At 37.9% G+C, this 22348-nt stretch overlaps 1 protein-coding gene across 1 annotated transcript in view; it reads right to left on the reverse strand.

Moving 5' to 3' along the window:
* ADGB (androglobin) overlaps positions 1-22348 on the reverse strand; it is a 98268-nt gene that overhangs the window by 41731 nt on the left and 34189 nt on the right. Inside the window, exons 15-20 of the mRNA XM_060753518.2 lie at positions 13260-13428; positions 10675-10738; positions 8285-8387; positions 6117-6258; positions 4931-5045; positions 3443-3610 (exon numbers count right to left, since the gene is read on the reverse strand). Of these exons, the coding sequence (XP_060609501.2) occupies positions 3443-3610; positions 4931-5045; positions 6117-6258; positions 8285-8387; positions 10675-10738; positions 13260-13428 (761 nt within the window). The remainder of the gene's footprint in view (positions 1-3442; positions 3611-4930; positions 5046-6116; positions 6259-8284; positions 8388-10674; positions 10739-13259; positions 13429-22348) is intronic.

Genomic DNA, 22348 nt, shown 5'->3' on the forward strand with positions numbered 1-22348 from the left:
TCCATTTTATAGAAGGGAGACAGGGAGAAGCAATCTTAGGTTAGGTTTGCCTTAAGGGGGCGTGTTAGAAGGCTAGGATTGTTTAGGAAGATGGGGGTGGAGCCTAAGTGGTCTGAAGGAAAAAAGTGACTTTTAAACTGTTTCCAGTTTGCTAGTTGGGAGTTGGCGCTTGGAAAGGGTAGGGCAAAGATGTTGGGTGTTAGTGAGAGCAGTTTTGGGTTTTTGAAGAAGAACTTTGGGTCAGTCTTTGGTGTAGTATTCAGGATAGCTATTGAGAAATATAGCTAGAATACTGTGTGGAGCAGAACCCCGTTAGTGGTCTGTTTATTTTCCTAAGGAAGGCTAGTTCAGGTTTTTGGCTAGATTCCTAAGGGGGATTTTTGTGGTAGTTACTTTCAGAGATTCATTTCCTGAAGTAATTTTCTGTGTTGAAACTTTAAGACTTGTAACCCAGAAGTTTTAAGATCTTTTCACAAACGTAACCACAAGCTTTGTATGCCAGAATTTTACTGAAACCATCAAGCATTTGTACCTGAATATTTCAAGCCTGTTCAATAAACATTCTTGTTATTTTTATCAACCCATACCAGCCTCAGTGTGAATACATTTGTGGTAAAAGAGTTATTCAAACCAGCTTTTAACAGCCTCTAAGCAAATTATGGTGACACAGAGTGTGTTACTGAACAACCTCTCCATCATAACTCACCCTGTTTATTATTAATTTGGTGGCAGCGGAAATCTTTTAAAGAATCATTTTAAGTCTCTCAGTTCCAGTTCCCAGTTCCTAGCTTTTAAGTATTCAGTTGATTCAACAACTATTCTCTCTATATATTTTGGTGAGCTAGTCTGTAGTGGTGGTGTCATCTTTATATTTTGGTGAAGCAGCGAGTGGTTGGGATTATTTCATATTCCCGTCAAAGAATTTAATTTTAAGATCTTTCTCTCTCTACTACCCTCGGCTGCCTGATCTTTATAGTCATAATTACCATGAACATATTTAATCAATGCCAGCATATCTACTAACAGCAATCAACTGGGCTTCATACATGTAGAGAGCCAACTGTAGCTTTCAATCCTGCTTAGCTACTATAATAAAGGAACACACACATACACTATAATGGTTAACCACATATCGAAGACTTACTTAGTTATTACCCATAGGCTCTAAAACGCCTCATAAGAGCAGTGTCTTCTCTTGTTGTTCACCAGCACTTCATATTAAGAGCAGGGCTGTCTCTTAAGATAGCATGCAGTCATAACGACTGGCCGACATAAACCTCTTTCATGAATTTGGTCTAAATCTCTTACAGCACTAGTCTATACATACCTACCCTGAAATCTATCCTGTTTAGTTTAATGGAGCTTATTGCCAGAGAAGTTGGCCTTAAAGAGGTATTCTCAGAGGTAAGAGATTCAGTAGCCTGGTGTGGCAAATCCAAGCTACCTCATAAAGTTAAATCCTTTCAACATATTACAGCATATTCATAGAATCATAGAATCAAAGAGTTGGAAGAGACCTCATGGGCCATCCAGTCCAACCCCCTGCCAAGAAGCAGGAATATTGCATTCAAATCACCCCTGACAAATGGCCATCCAGCCTCTGCTTAAAAGCTTCCAATGAAGGAGCCTCCACCACACTCCGGGGCAGAGAGTTCCACTGCTGAACGGCTCTCACAGTCAGGAAGTTCTTCCTAATGTTCAGATGGAATCTCCTCTCTTGTAGTTTGAAGCCATTGTTCCGCGTCCTAGTCTCCAAGGAAGCAGAAAACAAGCTTGCTCCCTCCTCCCTGTGGCTTCCTTTCACATATTTATACATGGCTATCATATCTCCTCTCAGCCTTCTCTTCTTCAGGCTAAACATGCCCAGTTCCCTAAGCCGCTCCTCATAGGGCTTGTTCTCTAGACCCTTGATCATTTTAGTCGCCCTCCTCTGGACACATTCCAGCTTGTCAATATCTCTCTTGAATTGTGGTGCCCAGAATTGGACACAATATTCCAGATGTGGTCTAACCAAAGCAGAATAGAGGGGTAGCATCACTTCCTTAGATCTAGACACTATGCTCCTATTGATGCAGGCCAAAATCCCATTGGCTTTTTTTGCCGCCACATCACATTGTTGGCTCATGTTTAACTTGTTGTCCACGAGGACTCCAAGATCTTTTTCACACGTACTGCTCTCGAGCCAGGCGTCACCCATTCTGTATCTTTGCATTTCATTTTTTCTGCCAAAGTGGAGTATCTTACATTTGTCACTGTTGAACTTCATTTTGTTAGTTTTGGCCCATCTCTTTAATCTGTCAAGATCGTTTTGAATTCTGCTCCTGTCCTCTGGAGTATTGGCTATCCCTCCCACTTTGGTGTCGTCTGCAAACTTGATGATCATGCCTTCTAGCCCTTCATCTAAGTCATTAATAAAGATGTTGAACAGGACCGGGCCCAGGACGGAACCCTGCGGCACTCCACTTGTCACTTCTTTCCAAGATGAAGAGGAAGCATTAGTGAGCACTCTCTGTGTTCGTCCACTTAACCAATTACAGATCCACCTCACCGTAGTTTTGCCTAGCCCACATTGGACTAGTTTCCTTGCCAGAAGGTCATGGGGGACCTTGTCGAAGGCCTTACTGAAATCCAGGTACGCTACATCCACGGCATTCCCCGCATCTACCCAGCTTGTAGCTCTATCGAAGAAAGAGATCAGATTTGTCTGGCATGACTTGTTTTTGATAAATCCATGTTGACTATTAGCAATAACTGCATTTGTTTCTAAGTGTTTGCAGACCGCTTCCTTAACAATCTTTTCCAGAATCTTGCCCGGTATCGACGTGAGGCTGACCGGACGGTAGTTGTTTGGGTCATCCTTTTTTCCCTTCTTGAAGATTGGGACCACATTGGCCCTCCTCCAATCTGCTGGAACTTCTCCCGTTCTCCAAGAACTCTCAAAGATGGTTGCCAATGGTTCCGAAATGACTTCCGCTAGTTCCTTCAATACTCTGGGGTGTAGTTGATCTGGCCCTGGGGACTTGAACACATTAAGAGCGGCCAGGTATTCCTGGACGACTTCTTTCCCAATTTGGGGTTGGATGTCCTCCAATCCCTCATCCACTCCATCTTGCTGAGGTTGAAGACTCTCTTTTTGTGAGAAGACCGAGGCAAAGAAGGCATTAAGTAGTTCTGCCTTTTCCCTATCCCCTGTGAGCATTGCCCGTGCTGAAACTAAACATGGACTCGTGCTGAAATAAACTGATTAGTCTCAACAGTGCTACTAGATTTTTTTCTTCCCATCATTCCTACATTTTTCTTTATTGTTGACATAATGTATTGAGTGGTTAGGGCATAAAGAGTAGTTCCAAAAGGAGCAATTCGGCTAAAGGGCTATATAGATTAAATACAACAATCACTCTATTTTATAATGTTATGGAAGGAATAGTTCCTGTTGTTTCACCTTGAAGTGCTCTCTCAGTATTCCTGTGCCACTGAGGTCAGGAGGGCAGTGTGCCAATTCCAGGTCTTTCATAGCTTTGGCAAGGTTTTCTGCATTCCCAAAATTAATGAGCACAATTCCAAGGGCTTTCATGATAGCTGAGGCTTGTTCCATAAACCGGTAGCTCTCCTATGGAGAAATCATCAGTCGAAACCATTAAGAGCTTACTAATACTCCAAAACATATATATTAAACTCAGTTCATTTGGAACAACTGAAAGACTAAATTGGTGATACTATTTTTTATTTTTTTAAAAATCATACATAATAATTGCTTTCACGTAAAGCAGTCCAAGGCATTTGAACAGAGTGAAAGGAATGAAAGATAGGGTGAGCTATCTTCCATATATAAATTTATTGCAAGTTCCATTAATGCTACTGAGCAAAATCTGGATAAGCTCCAAGCTGCTCATTTTTTGAACTAGTTGTTATTTTGAGCTTCTCCAGATTGGATCTAACTGCAGAACTAATGCAGTTTGAATCCACTTTACCTGCCACAAGTCAATACTTTGGAAACATGGGATCAGTTTGGTGAGGGCCGAGAAATCTTTGGCAGACAAAGTTAAGGGCCTTATAAAACTACAACATCCATGAAGCTGCTTCCCAAATTATCTTCCCATATGATTTGGAGAGCAAAATTGATGGGCACTTGACTTTAGTCTGTACCAATATCAGAGCTAATAACCAAATTTCTAAATTCCTCTTGCAATCAGCATGAGTAAATTTACTCCTTAGAAATATTCTGTCAAGCAAATATATTTCGAATGCTTCCCATGTTTAAATAAAACTCTAGGACAGTTACAGCATTGTTTTCTTAATCGCATTTAATAATTTCATATTTTGGATTTCAGATCTGCAGTTAATAATTGCATAATTTGACTTCACAGTCTCACAGGATCCTTCACTTTAAGTAGTAATGTGTACGTTTTTTACTTTGAATAGAAATTATTTCTTTTACCCTTTCCGCCTCTAACTAGGCAATTTCAAATGTATTATGATGAAGAATGGGGATAATATTATGTCAACCTTAAACTGTATAAGAAGAATGACTTGGCATATGGTTTCACTCTTCATTGTTTTAAATCTACTTAACTACCATCAAGGAATATAAAAAGATTAATACTGTCTGTGTACTTGGGCTTTTGCCAATTAACAATTGCTGAGCAATTTGCCACTGTGACATCTAATAATTAAGAATAGCTTAATTTTTATTTATTTATTTTTCTTTTAAAATAAATAATATATGGATCAACATTTATATGCTATGACAACTGTAAGTGTGTATAGTACATTTTAACAGAATGTGTATTCATCCTTTCTCTGTATGGAGTCAAGGAGAATATTGCAACAGAAAAACTTTGCTACACAGATTTTTTTTAAAAAAGGTTAGCTTTTTAAAGTTAATGGTGATAAAAGGGAAAATAGCTCTAGCTGCTGTAGTAACAAATACCTTTTCAAGATTTGGAAGAACAATATCCTCTTCACCAAAGACACACGGCACCATACTGCAAACTTGAATATGGTGCCCTATGGGAGAACTTGCAGTGAAGAGCAAAACATGGCGCCTACATTTAAAAATTAAGCACATTAATGAGTCAAATAACTCTAACATCACAGTAATTTGTTTAGTGCAAGTTTGCAAGTTTGTTTAGTGCCATTTCCATTTCAAAATATGTACTGCAGTAGTGGGCAACTGATCAAAGTCTGAGAGTCATACATGCTTCTTAGAGGACATTCGTAGAATCATAGAGTTGGAAGAGACCACATAGGCCATCCAGTCCAACCCCCTGTGAAGAAGCAGGTAGGGTCTGACCAAGGCAGAATAGAGGGGTAGCATGACTACCATGGATCTAGACACTATACTCCTATCTATGCAGGCCAAAATTCCACTGGCTTTTATAGCTGCTCCATGACATTGTTGCCTGCTCTCACTCTGGTTTAATGTATTTTTATTTCAATTTTTTTTACTCAAAAATGTTCTCTAGAGTCTGTGGGATGACAAATTGTGTGATAGTTTTGGCTTTTCCTTGTGGGCTTTATCTCTGTGAAAAATGTGATAACTACTGTAGGGCAATAAAAAGTCATATGCTATATGTGCTGTAATGATCAATGTGCTGTAATGAACAGTGAAATAGCTAGGAAAATAAGGTGGTAAATCTCTAGTTCTAATCACATCTCAGAGACTCACTTGTAGTTATTTGGTGGCTTTAGACAAGCCATGGTTATCTCAGCCTTGTTTCCCCTACTTGTAAAATGAGAATAATAACAAAGCTTGAGTATTTAGCGGCATTGTCACCATTAAGATACTAGACCTCTACTGACAAATAGTGAGTGAGGTCACAGGGAGTAAATTCTAAGAATACTTTATTGAGCAAACAACATAGAATTTTTCTGTAAGACAGTGACTTGGAAATATTTTTATTTGTTATCCACAAAGGTAAACTCTACATAAATACATTTTTCAGCCTCAGAATATATATGCAGAAATACAGGAATAATGTGCTAATCTCCCTTACAGGGCTGCTGCTAAGAGTTAAGAAGTAATGTATACAATATGCTTTGACAAGTTTAAGTGTTTATAGAAAATAGAAATTATTTCTTTAACTATCGGAAAGATGAATCAAATTTGCACATACCCAGCAGGAAGACATATAACAGCGGCTTTAGAAGCATATGTATGGATCTTTAAGATTAATTGTCCTGGAGCCAGATTCTTCCACGAATAATTTTCCACAATAAGAAATCCCTTTGGCAAAACATGGCCTTCTTTTTGTGCAACTGCAATACAAAAACAGCATGCATATAACTCAGTTTTGTAACTAAACTGTAATACAGGATGAGTATCACTTATCTAAAATGCTTGGGACTATGTTATGTATTGTTTTGGATTTTGGAGTACGTACCCTTGCATATTGAGTTATCTTGGAGATTGGACACAAGTCTAAACACAAAATCCATTTTCAGTATGTATGTACATTCTATGTATAGTCTGAAAGTAATTTTATACACAATATTTTAAATAATTTAGTGCATGAAACAAATTATGTGTACATTGAATTACCAGAAACAAAGGTATCACTATCTCAGACATCAGTGTATACAATTCTGGAAGTTGGAGCATATCAGATTTCAAAATTCTGGAAAAGAAATGCTCAACCTGTACTGCACTGCTATTTTTGTTTCCTATTGAGTTCTACAGGGTGAGGCAGCATAACTTCCTTTTTTTAAAAAATGCGCACCATTCCGTCGTTTGAAGACGTAGCGGAGCGCTAGTGGTCTCGTTCGAGAGGCGGAAGTATAAAGTTTTGATTTGACACAGTTCAGTCACCATCATGCACTGGAACAGTGAGGAGCGTGCTTCTGCCGTTGAGGCCTACTTTTCGAGTGGATTTGGAGTGACAGGCCCCTTGTGATTTTTTTCTATGGGGTTTTTTGAAATCCCATGTTTATGTGAACTGTCCAAGGACCCTACAACATTTGAAGACCAACATCCAGGAAGAAATTGCCAACATAACGCTTGCTATGCTGTCAAGAGTCATGACAAACACCAGAAATCGATTGACTCAGTGTATGGAGAATGGGGGACATCACCTACTTAATTTGATCTTCAAAACTACGTAAAACAAAACTTTAAGTACGCGCCTACATTATAAAAAAAATTCTGATTCATACAATGGGTTTTATTAAATTTTGAAAAAAAGAAGTTATGGTGCCTCACCCTGTACAATTGAAACCTAACATTTTTGATAGTCATTTTGTAACTTTTGGAGCATTAACATTCTATTGCTATCTTGGATTTTTAAATTCTAAGAGGCTAATATGGCTATAAGCATTAGACCAATTACCTTTATATTTTTATTTCCTTGACATTTTTCATTTCAAAACCATGAATTTGCTCCTCCAGTCATAATTTCTTGCAAGGCCACAACTAATAGCTGAACTGACTTTACTTTTCTGGCCCATTGTAAAACATGTTTTTGATAATGGCAAGGCTGTTACCATATATGGAAAGAGAAATGTTAGACATGCAAGTTGGATTTAGAAAAGGAGGAGGCACTAGTGATCATATTGCAAACACATCTTGGGGAATGGGGCATCCTGAGAATTTCAGAAGAAAACCGACCTATGTTTTACAGATCATAGTAAATCCCTTTAATTGAATAGATCATTAAACACTATGGATTACTCTAAAAGAAACAGAATTTATTATCTTGATTTGTGTTCCATACTCTGAATAAGAGGTCACTGTGAGAAATAGGGAAACAGAATGTTTTCCAGATGCCAAGAATTTCATAAGAAGAGTGAATTTAATCACACTATTGATTTTATTTATATGCAGAACATACAAAAAGGATAGTAGGGGTAGGGTTAAATGGAGAAGATACTGTTGGAGAAAGACACATCAATAATTTAAGATTTGTACATGGTACTTACTACATTGTTAAGCAGAAAACTTTAAAGACTTGGAATGACAATTGATGAAAATTAAGGAACAAGGTAAAAAAGGATGATTACAGTTACACAGTAAGATAAAAAAGGCCATTGAAGATAAAATAATTTTAAAAACCATGATGGAAACATGGAAATGCTTTAAATCAGAAGTGGATTCTCAGTTTCTAGTTTTAGACTTTGTTATTTTGTGGCTTTTGTAAGAGCTCAGTGATAAAAAAATAAGCATTTGGACAAAGTTGCTATCCCTGCAGTTGCCCACCTGTTTTATCAGGTTTTCCCTGTCTTCCTGCAATCCATAGAACACATCCAATATGATCTATATTAACCTGCTTTTCCTTTATACTGATCTTACCTCCCATGTCTCCCCAGTGCACTAACGCAGAAAAATTAACCAGAATATCTGTGGGCTTCAAACTATCCACACATAAATAATATAACACACGTTCATCCATCATCTGTAAAGAAAAAGAACACTCACGTTTAATTTTTATTGTTTTTTTGCAGTAGGTAGCCTTTGGAAGCATTTGAATTCTACTCTAAGTTCTACAGTTCAATGAAGTGCAATCCAGGAAAACTGATCTGTTTTAGTGTCCTGAATTCCGGTGGGGATCCCGATGCATTTTTTGGGAGCCTCCTGAATTCAGGAGGACAAAAATCCATTTTTGATCTGGGAAGCCAAAATATTAATTTTCTATCCAGCCTACTGGAGGCAATTGGGGGGGGGGGTTCTCAGGCTCCTCTTCCCATCACATTTGTCTTTATATCCTTCATTAAGACCTGGATTGCCATTATGGGCTTCCAAACCAACTGAACAAGCCGAAGGCAAACATCAATAATGAATCCATGTACAAGCTTACTCTCTGTTATTCTATAGAGCAGAACTTTCCAAACATTTTTTGTTGGTGCCACACTTTTGATACCTGCATTATTTCTTAACACGGTATTTCAGTTTTATTAGCAAACAGGAGATATGGACACATACCTAAATTGTAATAATGAAATATATGGGGACATAACATACCTCATGAAAACCTCTCCCTCTCTCTCTCTCTCTCTCTCTCTCTCTCTCTCTCTCTCTCTATATATATATATATATATATATATATATATCTTAATATGAAACATTTTATGTATGCACCCTAAATTACTGTTTTGAATTAATAATCAGTAGTGAAATAGAAAAGACACTAAAAAGATAACTAGTTAACTTTATGAAGTATTAAGTCTACAAATGTTGAAACTTGAGCTTAATTAATTACAACAATTGTTTAAATACAATACAAGCTCTGAAGACCAATAAGGTTTGCAGTACAGTTATGCTAGCCCTTGGTGAATTCATTATATTGATTTATTTATTAGACAAAGTAAGCTATAATTATTATAATTAGGTGCAGTTTAACAATACAATTAGATATTCCAAATGACGTTTGAACATGGAGAATGTATTAGGGCCATTGATTATTCCTCTTCAGCTGCATGGAGTGCCACAGAATTCCATCTCATCTCATAGGTTGTTTAAAAAACATATGACTCAATTGGTTGAAATAATTAGTAGTTTGGGGAGTAGAGTACCATTAATATGATGGTCACACTCCTTTTTTTCACTGGAATCAGCTGGGGCCATACTGTAATGCATTGGAAGAAGATCACACAATTCACTCTCAAGTCTGGAAACTGAATAAACACTTGTGCTGGGTGGGATTGCTTACCTCCCGAAACTTTATGCACAATTTTGTGTATATCTGTATATGAACAGGTTGCTTACCTGTAACGGTATTTTTTCAAGTGAAAAATGTGGACAGGTAGTTTGGTGTTTACTCTAAAATATGATCTTAGGATCATACATACAGACAGTCTCTGAGTTGCAAACATCTGACTTACAAATGACTTATAGTTAAGAACGGAGGTGAGAAAACATGAAGTGAGAGTAATCTATCCCTTGGAAGGGAAATTTACTCTTGAAGGAGTATCATGGGGAAAAGGAGTCTCAGCTGAAGCTTTATTACCAATCCTTGTTTCCGCAACAAGCCAATTTTTTTCCAAAATCCAATTATCACAGGGACAGAATGTGTAGTGAAATCTTCTGAACAAAGATCACAGGGGTGTTAACCTTTCCCTATGCTACTGAAAGCAAGCATGCATATATGGTTGGAATTACACTTAAAAAGGAACCTGTTCTGACTTACATACACATTCAACCTAAGAACAAACCTACAGAACCTATCTTGCTCATAACTTGGGGACTGTCTGTATTGTGTTTGATACCTGAAAAATAGTTTAAAATATACAAGGGTTCCACCAATGTACGCTGAAAATCTAATGATAAAGAAGGAACATACAATTACATATGGTGGACCTGTGAGAAGGAACATAGAATTACATATGGTGGACCTATTTTTTGACTCAGATACATCATTTGATGGAGAACATTTTGGATTTGAAAATTCATCAAAATATCATTTTTATTGGGACTAATGGATGATCAGCTAGAAAGAATAGTATGGAAGAATTTTTCAGTACCTCATCACACATGCCAGATTGCTCTGTGTGCAGAAGTGGAAGAATGTGGCTAATTGCAGGAAGATTGGTTTGTTAAACTATATGATCTGATTAAAATGAACAAACTGAACTTTTAAATAAAAAAAACAATTCAATACTTCTCAAACAGATTGGAAACCAATAAATGTATATTGTTTCTAATATTTACAAACAAATTAATAAACCAGCATACAATTTACTTACCCTAAAATCCGATTTCTGATAGGTGTAGGCATAGGTATTTGGTTTATGGAAAACATAAAGCTTCCTAAGAAAAGTGAACACAATTATCAGGGGTGATTTGAATGCAATATTCCTGCTTCTTGGCAGGGGGTTGGACTGGATGGCCCATGAGGTCTCTTCCAACTCTTTGATTCTATGATTCTATTTTAGCATCAATTATATAGAAATCTATCCCTTGTGATGTATCACCTTATGTAAAATTATAAGAACAATGAATTTAATGTTCCCTCAGCTGAGCATTAAATTATTTTTGTCATTACCAGTAATAGTAGTAGCAATGTACTGCATGTCACAAACACAAAATGCAGCTTAGTAGGACACAGGAAATGCTCAAGATGTAAGCCAGAATTACATCTCTGAACACATTCTTCTCTGACTGTGATGATGTTCAGCCTAAATTTAGTATTATAAACATTAACACAAAAGTGTCAGAAAAAAAATCCAGTGATCTGCTCATGATAGACAAACCACAGCAATGACTAACATGCAGCATAGGCATACCCAATGCACTGATTTCACTTTACTCCAACTGAGTTTCATAATTTGACATTACTTGCTTGGCCTAAAATATTAAATCCCTCCTTAGGTATGTAGATCTGAACAGGGATACAATATTTTGCCTTTCTGATCACCAGTTTTTTCTTTCTGGACTTCCTTCTCCTTCTTCTGCAGTTAATTTCATGTTCACTCATGATAGGGATGGAAAAAGTATCATATTTACTTGAGTCCAATGCACACTTTTTAAAAAGCATTACAGAGCATTACCAGTAACTCAACTGGAGCTTTTGAGAGCACTTCTCACTATGATGGATCTGCAGAATTTGAGGGAGTTGAGTTCTGGAATTGAGATGAAAGGGAAGGTAGGCCCTCTGTTTCCCTTCTTCTCCTCTCCCTCCTGCCGCCTCCCTAGATTGAACTGCTGTGGTTGGTGAAACTTCTGCCATGGGGTCAGCATTTGAGGAGGCTTAGAAAGGGGGGGGGGGCACAGGAGGAGACAGAAAAGTGGAGGAAAGAGAAAGAAAGGGGAGTAAAGGAGAGACAGGTTGCTGTATAGGGAGCTCTTAAGGTGGGATACAGAAAGAGGATGCCGACAAGGATACAGTTCTTTGCAATGTGAGGGGCGATAACCAGTGAGGTGACTGAGGGAGAGAGTGGGGTTGTTGTGAACTGGTTGTTGTCTTGGCAATTTTTTGTTCTGTGAGAAATGGCATCAAAGACAGCAAATGAGCCAGTGGAAGTGGAGCCAAAGTGTGCGAAGCACCGAGAAAGAGGGAGTGCACCCTTTTTTGGTTTCAAGGTTTTGATAGTTGAGGTGTGAATTAGAGTCAATGATGCATTAGACTTCAGTAAATAAGTAGCCACTAGTCATTTTCTGTCATAAAAAATCTCAGAAAACCCTTTATGGATAATAATAAAATGGTGAGTATTTTGCTCAATATTGCACATTGTGTACAGATCTAAACAAGTGTTTTAGAAAATATGGGGGGCTGCATTAGTTTTCTGTAAAAACAAAACAGAACACCCTTTCGAGGCAACTGTGTGTATTTTTTGTGCAAGATTGATGTTTTCTATCCAACTTCGTCCAACAATTTTATCCAATAAAATCTTGTACTATAGATCAAAACTAATTACACTGAGAATGTCAGTTCTTTATTTTGAAACACTGGTGTTAGGTACTGTATTTTCTGTTGTATAAGACTATTTTTTAACCCAGGAAAATCTTCTCTAAAGTCGGGGGTCATCCTATACGCTGGGTGTTGTCTTATGGGGTGGGTGCTGAAACTTCCGAGCCGGACTGGAGAATCTGGGGTCACCGCATAGGGCGGGGGGAGTGAAAAAAAATGGCTGCAGCCGCATCCCCGCTGTATGTGGCGACCATATGGCACTGTACAAGTATAATAGAAGAAAATCCACGCACCAGCATTTGTGGAAAGAAGTGACTTAACACAGTCCTGATGACGAGGTGAGGGGGCATCTCACTGGGAAGGTGTAAGTGAAGAGCGGAGCAAGCTGCAGGCGTCCGGGGTATGTAAAAAGGAGATAGAGCGGTGCTGTGCCCAGAAAAACATCCCTATTTCACTTCTCTGGCCCACTCTTGTATTCTATTACCGTACCTCCTTATCTGCCTCTCAGATCTTGCTCCTGAGCACTGCAGTGAAGCGGCACAGAGCGCATATGTGAGATCTGAGAGGCAGAGAGGAAGATACGGTAATAGGAAAAATATCTTTTATGGTCTTAATATAAAGGTATAAAGGAAGAGGTCTGCAGAAAACACTATGGGTTTATAGGAAAATCTGATAAATTATCCAAACATGTTGCTATAATGTATGGAAAGCAACATTATTACATTTTATGTAGTTGGAGTCTGATGAGGCAAGTCTCACTGAAATCAATGGGAATTATGTTAGTCGCGGTTGATAATTTACATTGCTTATGGTTTGGGATCAATGTAAAACTAACGTCTATTAACAAAGCCATCATTTAGTATAATATGGTTGGACATAACTTTTCCAGAAATGTTCCAACAATAATAAAACACGTCTTACTGAAAAGAAACACAGAAGTCTTCATAGTCCATCCATATTTCCTTGGAAATTGGGTTCTTTTCTGCCTCAATTTCTTCTGAAGTTTTGTTTACTATTTGGGTGCTTAAAGCAGCATCTGTTGATTCAAGTAACTGAGCTGCTTCACTACTCATTTTTTCAGTTGATTCACCTGCACAGAAAAAAATGAAAGTTTCCTCAAAACTATTCTGAGGATGGCATAGAGGTTATACCAAACTGGTGAATTTGTAAAACATGATCAACAAAATGTTCCTCTTAATATATACTAAAACAAAGCAATAGATGTATCCAGAACTTCATACGTATACATGTACTAACATTAAAATAGAGAATTCTCAGAAACTGATCCTCCATCCTTTCAATAGTCAATAAGAATTGAACCAAACTAGTTCCTGTATTCTTGCATTAAACAGAAATTTAAACCTACAGATGTTGTTGGATTATGACACCCAACATTCGTCACCATTGGCTATGCTTGTGAGAGCAAATAGAAATTGTACAACAATATCTGGATCATTACAAGTTTTGAACATTGTGGATTTATTGAAATTAAGATGGGGAAATTCCTGTGCACGTTAGAGTCTATTCACAAAAATCTGCATAAATGAAAAGCTGCAGACTCTATTTTTACCTCCAGAGGTCTCTCTAGGACAATACTAAAGACTATTGAGACCAGACCAACAGATTCCTGATATCACCTATTTCTGAATAGGGAAGCTAGAGACTGTAATGTCAGTGCTTATAGCACACAGTCCTCACCTCTTTCACACATTTGTTTTTAAGAAATTACCTCCTCTATGTGTACCTCACTGAGATTCCTTGTGTACTATGTTTAGGAATCTTTGTATCTTCTTACCTGGGCTATACTTCCTGAACAATGATGTGAATCAAAAAGCTTTTGGATTTCCCCAATATGCTGGTGTTCTTTTTTATTTGAAAACAATATATCAAAATACCTTTTTAAAATATGTATTTAAAGAGAGAGTATGTTTAGAGAAGATATGCATTAAAATTATGTATTTGCAAAGAAAATAAATAGTGTATGTTAGTAAAAATAGCACATTAATGTACATATATCTCACTTGTAAGTAAATCTATTGCCACAGAAAATGCTATTAACCTGTAATTATAAAGGGAAAAATCCAGGACCAGCAAAAATGAAGCTATGGGGGATTTGGAAGGAAGCACTAATAAATGGTGTGCATGTTTCAGCAAAGACTCACAGTTAGTTGTGTTTGTTCTCAGATATACAGGGTTAGTCAAAATGCATAGGCCAATAAGCCATTCAATTGAATGGCTTATTGGCCTATGCATTTTGACTAACCCTGTACATTATCTGGCTTGATTTTTAATGTAAATTCTTTGTTGTGGTTTATAATAAAACTGTAATACTGTATTGTAATTACTTTCATAGAGAAAAGAATAATTTACCTCTATTTCCCACTAGATGGGTGTTTTGACCTTGTGGTAGATGGAGCTGTATTAAAGCATATGTGCTTAGGAGACTACAGCTATCACTGAAACACAAAAATATTCCCTACATCTAAAGGACAAAAAGGTGGTACAACTGTAATGGTCATTGCTGATCTCTTTTTGTATTACAGAAATATAATGCAAATGTTAGGGATATGATGAAAAATAGGCCTAGAAATGGAGCCTCCGGTGGTGAAATGGATTAACCCAAGACAGGTCTACTGACAGGTTGGCAGTTTGAATCTGGGGAGTGGGGAAAGCTCCCATCTGTCAAGCTCTAGCTTCTCATGTGGGGACATGAAAGAAGCCTCCCACAGGATGGTAAAACAATCATCTGGGCATCCCCTGGGCAGCGTCCTTTCAGATGGCCAATTCTCTCACACCAGAAGAGACTTGCAGTTTCTCACGTTGCTTCTGACACAAACACACAAAAAGCATAGAGACAGCAGTAATATGTAAGAGCATTCCATAGTTCAGAAATGCACTTCTATACAAAAGCTTTCTGAGGTCTCTATCCTTCCAAAGTTATTAATGCCTACAATCATTACTTATAAAAGAGGCTAAGTAGGTCAAAGTATTTAGTTCCTATATATATATGTATGTCTGGACTGTAATTTTTATTAATTTTCTCCTTCTTCTTCTGGTCTTCACATTTCTAGTCTTACTTATGTGTCTTCCATTCTAACAGAAGGATTTCTCACCATCCAAGAGCCAAGAGAATGCACAGCACCATTCACAATTACTACAGCTAAAATGGCTCAAATAAACAGGGCTTCTCAGGCCAAATAATTGGTTGCCATGGAAATGATGGACATTTATGCAATTTATTTGTATTTCCCTCTCCTATGTTGTGTTCATAGCACGTGTGAATATTCACTAAAGATAACAACCACAATCTTGAAAAATATAGTTATTTGATTTCTGTACTTCTTATATTAATGTTTGTTTCATGTTCTTGCCCTTGTTTTGTACCATTGATCACCATGTTTTAGATGTTATTTTATTGATCTATGATATAACAGCCTTTTCTTTTCTGGAATGATTATTTTATGTTTTAAAATAATAAGAATAATAGCAGCAGCAGTAGACTGGGACAAAAATTTGTGAGAAACTGTGTCATAGAACATTAATATCTGCAGCAGAAAATGAAATTAGAAATATGTTTGGAAGAATATAAAGAGTATTTTTGTGGGGGTTGGCAGAAAGCTTGCATATATAAGAAAGATTTTCATTTGTTGTTTGTTCCTTGAAGATGAATTCAAAATGGGAGGTGATGTCACAGTCCTCCCCCAAAATCTGTAAAAATTGCTGTGCCCAATGTTTCAGCTTGACAGCTCTTAAATATTCATGAACCTTTAGTGGACTGAAGTCAAATAATTAACTATTTTACTTTCTGTTCTTATAAAATAAGCTAAAGGTCAGCTTTCAGACTTATCATCATTTAGGTGACATATACCTGTTTTGGAACACCGATAACCACTAATATCAAGCAGAAAGTTCAGATACTTTCATTGCATAATGTTAAAAGTATTTCAAAAATGGGACAAGTCATTTAAATATATACACTCTTAAAGACTGAAAAGCAACAGGCACTGTATACCTGCTGCTTGTAATGCTTTCTCCTTTCACACACACTCTCTCACATTATTTTCATTCTATCAATGAATCACATATAACTGTAAATACTGATTAAGGCTGTTCACAATTTTATATTTAGTCTCAATTAATTATTTTATTAATATTTTATTCCTCATCCATTTTAAGAATGATTAGTATACTATCTTTCCATTAATTCATTAATCATTATTAATTCACATTAGCAGCCCCAACCTTTATGCATGGCTTTAAAAGTATTTTCATTTCAAAAAGATTTACAATAAAGACTTTAGTCAGGACAAATCTTCTGCTGAAGTTAGGAACAGTTTAAATATAAACAGAGGGCCAAAGCAAAGCAAAAGCACAGAGACTCCAGAATTATCTTCTATTAGATTAGAGAGATTTGAGGGGTCTCACAGATTCCAGCAGACTTTCTAGCACACAGGCTTTATTAGGACTTTTATTCACATCAGATTGAGAGAAAATCCATGTGTGAGTTAGTCTGAAGCCAAATAAGCTTGGCTGTACCACCTACCATCTCCTTAGCTTTTGTCAGGAGTGGAATTTTGGGTACCTGTTTTTCCTTTGAAAAACAGCTTATACCAAGCACTGTTCTGTTGTGTTTCCACAGCAATCCTTTTATGTCTTCTTAACAAAGAAACAATCGTTTTGCATTAAAACCTGCTTGCCCTCAACCAGACTTCTTTACCTTCTTTGAGTCACTTCGAATTAATTTTTAAAACCTTTAACCTGAAAGTCTCTGAAGAGACTTTAGTACCCGGGAGAGCCTTCCCTCCAAACCAGTAAAAACAGATATTGTTCTTATCAGTGGACTCACTTAGCATTTCCAAATACCAGTTCAAAAATTGATCTAATTATTTTGTTGACTAAAAAGGCCTGCTAATTTCAAAACATTTCCCTTAAACCCATTATTTCAATTTTCACCCCTTTATGATTTACTAGCTGTGCCCTGCCATGCGTTGCTGTGGCCTATAGTAAAACTTATCAAAGTTGAGGTAGATATCTGGACTATTATGAAAGAGAGGTACCTACCTATTCCTTCCCCCTTTTCCTCCCCCTTTCTCTCCTTTCTTCCTTCTCTACCTCTTTCCTTCTTTCACTACTTGGTTTCATCCTTCTCTCTTTCCTTCATTCCCTCCCCCTTTCTTCCTTTGCCTTTATTCCCTCCCTGTTTGCTTCCTTCTTTGACTTTTTATTTCCTTTTATTTTACCACCATCATAACAATAACAATAATGCAATGCATTGCCTCTGGGACCTGACACCTCTCCCATTCCCCCTAAAAGGGTCTCATAGGAACAATAGCATAATAATAATAATAATAATAATAATAATAATAATAATAATAGAAATAACAACCTTTACCCGCCACGTGTTGCTGTGGCCAATCTTCCCTCTTTCTCTCCTTCTTTCCCTCCTTCCTTCCTTCCTTCCTTCCCTCCCATCTTTCCTTTTCCTCTTCTTTCTCTATCTCTTTCCTTCCTTCCCCCTTTTTCTTTCTTTTCTGCTGTCTCTCTTTCCTTTCCTTCCATCTTTCCTTTTCTTCTTCCTTCTTTCTCTAACTTTCCTTCCTTCCCCCTTTTTCTTTACCTCCCTTTCTCTTTCTTCCTTCTTTCCTTCCTTCCTGTCTTTCCTAGATTTTGACAGGGCGGGAAGGGGCGGGGTGGGGTTTGGAGGGGGCGTGAAGTAAAAGGAGGTAAGATTGGGGTGGGGGAGTGATGGAGCATGGGGTTGCGTGTGTGTGTGCAGCGGCGGGGGGAGTGGGGTTGCGTGTGTGCGTGCGGCAGCGGGGGGAGTGATGGAGCGTGGGGTTGCGTGTGTGTGTGCGGCGGCGGGGGGAGTGGGGTTGCGTTTGTGCGTGCGGCGGCGGGGGAGTGATGGAGCGTGGGGTTGCGTGTGTGTGTGCGGCGGCGGGGGGAGTGGGGTTGCGTGTGTGCGTGCGGCAGCGGGGGAAGTGATGGAGTGTGGGGTTGCATGTGTGTGTGCGGCGGCGGGGGGAGTGATGGAGTGTGGGGTTGTGTGTGTGTGTGCGGCAGGGGTGTGTGTGTGTGCGGGAAGCGGCGCGGCGGGGCTTGGAGTGGGCATGGTTTCCGCAGAGGGAACGTTGGCCGGAAGGGCATGTGCGCGCGCCAGGGAACTTGCGGCTGGGCGCCAATGCGCATGCTCAGTTGTTTTGCCGTTTTGTGAGTGTGTTGTTGTGTTGTTTTTCATTTTGAGTAGATACGTTTGTACCTTGTGGGTTGTGTTATGAGCATGGGAATTTTGGTTAAGTTTCGTTGTTTTTTTTTAGAGTTTTATCCTTTTGCCGTTTTGTGAGTGTGTTGTTGTGTTGTTTTTCATTTTGAGTAGATATGTTTGTACCTTGTGGGTTGTGTTATGGGCATGGGAATTTTGGTTAAGTTTCGTTGGGGGATTTTTGAGTTTTGTTGTTTTGCCGTTTTGTGAGTGTGTTGTTGCGTTGTTTTTCATTTTGAGTAGATATGTTTGTACCTTGTGGGTTGTGTTATGGGCATGGGAATTTTGGTTAAGTTTCATTGGGGGGTTTTTGAGTTTTGTTTTTTTTGCCATTTTGAGTGTGTTGTTGTGTTGTTTTTCATTTTGAGTAGATACGTTTGTACCTTGTGGGTTGTGTTATGAGCATGGGAATTTTGGTTAAGTTTCGTTGGGGTTTTTTTGAGTTTTATTCTTTTGCCGTTTTGTGAGTGTGTTGTTGTGTTGTTTTTCATTTTGAGTAGATATGTTTGTACCTTGTGGGTTGTGTTATGGGCATGGGAATTTTGGTTAAGTTTCGTTGGGGGATTTTTGAGTTTTGTTGTTTTGCCGTTTTGTGAGTGTGTTGTTGTGTTGTTTTTCATTTTGAGTAGATATGTTTGTACCTTGTGGGTTGTGTTATGGGCATGGGAATTTTGGTTAAGTTTCGTTGGGGGGTTTTTGAGTTTTGTTGTTTTGCCGTTTTGTGAGTGTGTTGTTGTGTTGTTTTTCATTTTGAGTAGATACGTTTGTACCTTGTGGGTTGTGTTATGAGCATGGGAATTTTGGTTAAGTTTCGTTGTTTTTTTTTAGAGTTTTATCCTTTTGCCGTTTTGTGAGTGTGTTGTTGTGTTGTTTTTCATTTTGAGTAGATATGTTTGTACCTTGTGGGTTGTGTTATGGGCATGGGAATTTTGGTTAAGTTTCGTTGGGGGATTTTTGAGTTTTGTTGTTTTGCCGTTTTGTGAGTGTGTTGTTGCGTTGTTTTTCATTTTGAGTAGATATGTTTGTACCTTGTGGGTTGTGTTATGGGCATGGGAATTTTGGTTAAGTTTCATTGGGGGGTTTTTGAGTTTTGTTTTTTTTGCCATTTTGAGTGTGTTGTTGTGTTGTTTTTCATTTTGAGTAGATACGTTTGTACCTTGTGGGTTGTGTTATGAGCATGGGAATTTTGGTTAAGTTTCGTTGGGGTTTTTTTGAGTTTTATTCTTTTGCCGTTTTGTGAGTGTGTTGTTGTGTTGTTTTTCATTTTGAGTAGATATGTTTGTACCTTGTGGGTTGTGTTATGGGCATGGGAATTTTGGTTAAGTTTCGTTGGGGGATTTTTGAGTTTTGTTGTTTTGCCGTTTTGTGAGTGTGTTGTTGTGTTGTTTTTCATTTTGAGTAGATATGTTTGTACCTTGTGGGTTGTGTTATGGGCATGGGAATTTTGGTTAAGTTTCGTTGGGGGGTTTTTGAGTTTTGTTTTTTTTTGCCGTTTTGAGTGTGTTGTTGTGTTGTTTTTCATTTTGAGTAGATATGTTTGTACCTTGTGGGTTGTGTTATGAGCATGGGAATTTTGGTTAAGTTTCGTTGGGGTTTTTTTGAGTTTTATTCTTTTGCCGTTTTGTGAGTGTGTTGTGTTGTTTTTCATTTTGAGTAGATATGTTTGTACCTTGTGGGTTGTGTTATGGGCATGGGAATTTTGGTTAAGTTTCGTTGGGGGATTTTTGAGTTTTGTTGTTTTGCCGTTTTGTGAGTGTGTTGTTGTGTTGTTTTTCATTTTGAGTAGATATGTTTGTACCTTGTGGGTTGTGTTATGGGCATGGGAATTTTGGTTAAGTTTCGTTGGGGGATTTTTGAGTTTTGTTGTTTTGCCGTTTTGTGAGTGTGTTGTTGTGTTGTTTTTCATTTTGAGTAGATATGTTTGTACCTTGTGGGTTGTGTTATGGGCATGGGAATTTTGGTTAAGTTTCGTTGGGGGGGGGGGTTTGAGTTTTGTTTCCTCGTTGGATGCCCCTAACAAATTTATATATATAGATGATTTATACCCTAACATTTTATATGAGGCTGAAGTTACAGCAAAGCCTCTTGACACAGCACAAGTTCTTGATTCCCTGTGATCTTATACAATTTGACAACACAAACCATTAGGTCAAAATACATTACAAATGAAGCTTTGAGATTATATTCTTCATAAATACCATATTGAAAAATAGTATGTTGTAACAACAGTAAGGCATACTGATGTGAAAAGGTACTCAAATATTATGAATAACTCACAGAGTGCATGAATCCAGGAAAACACAGTAAATTACATACCATGAGCCACGAATAAACCATTTGGCTGATTTTACAAACTTCTAAATGGAAATGTATTTATGAGTGAAAGCTTAAGCATATGCCAAATTGTTGGTGTAAGCATTTTAAGGAATGATCTCAGTCTACTGAAACTTGGCCAAGGGATATTAGGAGAAGGGAAGAATATTAAAGAGGAAGCTGTCTTAGCGAATGTTTCATTTTTTAGAATCATGCCTGAGTCCAAATATGCTGATTGAAGCCAATTGTTTCTTCCCGTCCAAGGGCCATTACCTTTTGGGCTGGTGTAGGATAGCAGTGTCTGACACTGGGAGCAGTTTGCTATTGGTGGTTACCACTTCTGGGAAACACAGGGACAAGAATACCAATTCTTTAACTTGAAGAGGGAATACAGAACTTGGGTGAGAGGCAAGATCTAGTAGTACCCACCCACAGTGAGAATGTGGTTGAGTATATTGACATCATCTCCAAAGTCCCAGGGTGTGCAACAGGTGAAAGTAGAATGCTGCAATTGTTACGGCTGACTGGCTGAACTAGTATTTTACTATTTGTTGTATAGATGCGTGCTTGTCTTGCTTGTATATAGGCCTGAGTGAATCTCAAGGGAAGAGGGAAGAATGGGATGCCAGGGAAACACAGGTATGCTACTAGGTGTTGGTTGGATGGCCAAAGGAAAGGCAGGATACATAATTCAGATCAATCTCATGTTTTGGTATTTCCCTATATTTCAAGATCTAGGTTTCCCCTCTTAACTCACTGTATAATCTCTTGGTGCTGCTGCTGAATATCAGGTCAGTACACAATAAAACTACTTTTCATTGCCTGATTGTGGACAAAAGAGCTGACATGGCATATGTTATAGAGATATGGTTAGTTGGACTTGGGCAGAGTGGATTTAAATGGTTTTAAAGTATTTTCAGACTACTCATTTTAGTTGCTGATTGAGTACAGCTTTAATTTTAAGTATTTTTTATTGTTTTGAATTGTCACAATGAATTTTATTCTACACTGCCTGGCAACCTGACATAGTGTAGGACATAATAAGATGCTAATACTGACAGTGAACAATCATTCTAGAAGGTTAAAGGAACAATCCACAAGAGGTGGGTTCTTCCCTCATGCCAGTTGACTGAGGCAGGAGTCCAAGTTCCAATGCATGTCCATCTCTCTCCCATCCTCATCACTTTTGTTATATAGCCTTGATAAGAATACTGTAAGTTATACTCACAGATACTGAATGTTATGTTTAGAATATAATGGACAGAATAATGTTAAAAGAAAGAAAACAATTATCTCTCGCATCAACATGAGGATGGATTTTTTCTTCAACCTTCCTAACGTATCAACTTCCAATTGTCAGTATGGCAGTAGGAGCCAATAACCAATAACCAATGTGATGACCCCAAACCTCACAATTCAATGGTAAGAGTGTCTG

This window comes from Anolis sagrei, chromosome 1 (genome assembly GCF_037176765.1).
Source record: "Anolis sagrei isolate rAnoSag1 chromosome 1, rAnoSag1.mat, whole genome shotgun sequence".
NCBI lineage: Eukaryota > Metazoa > Chordata > Lepidosauria > Squamata > Dactyloidae > Anolis > Anolis sagrei.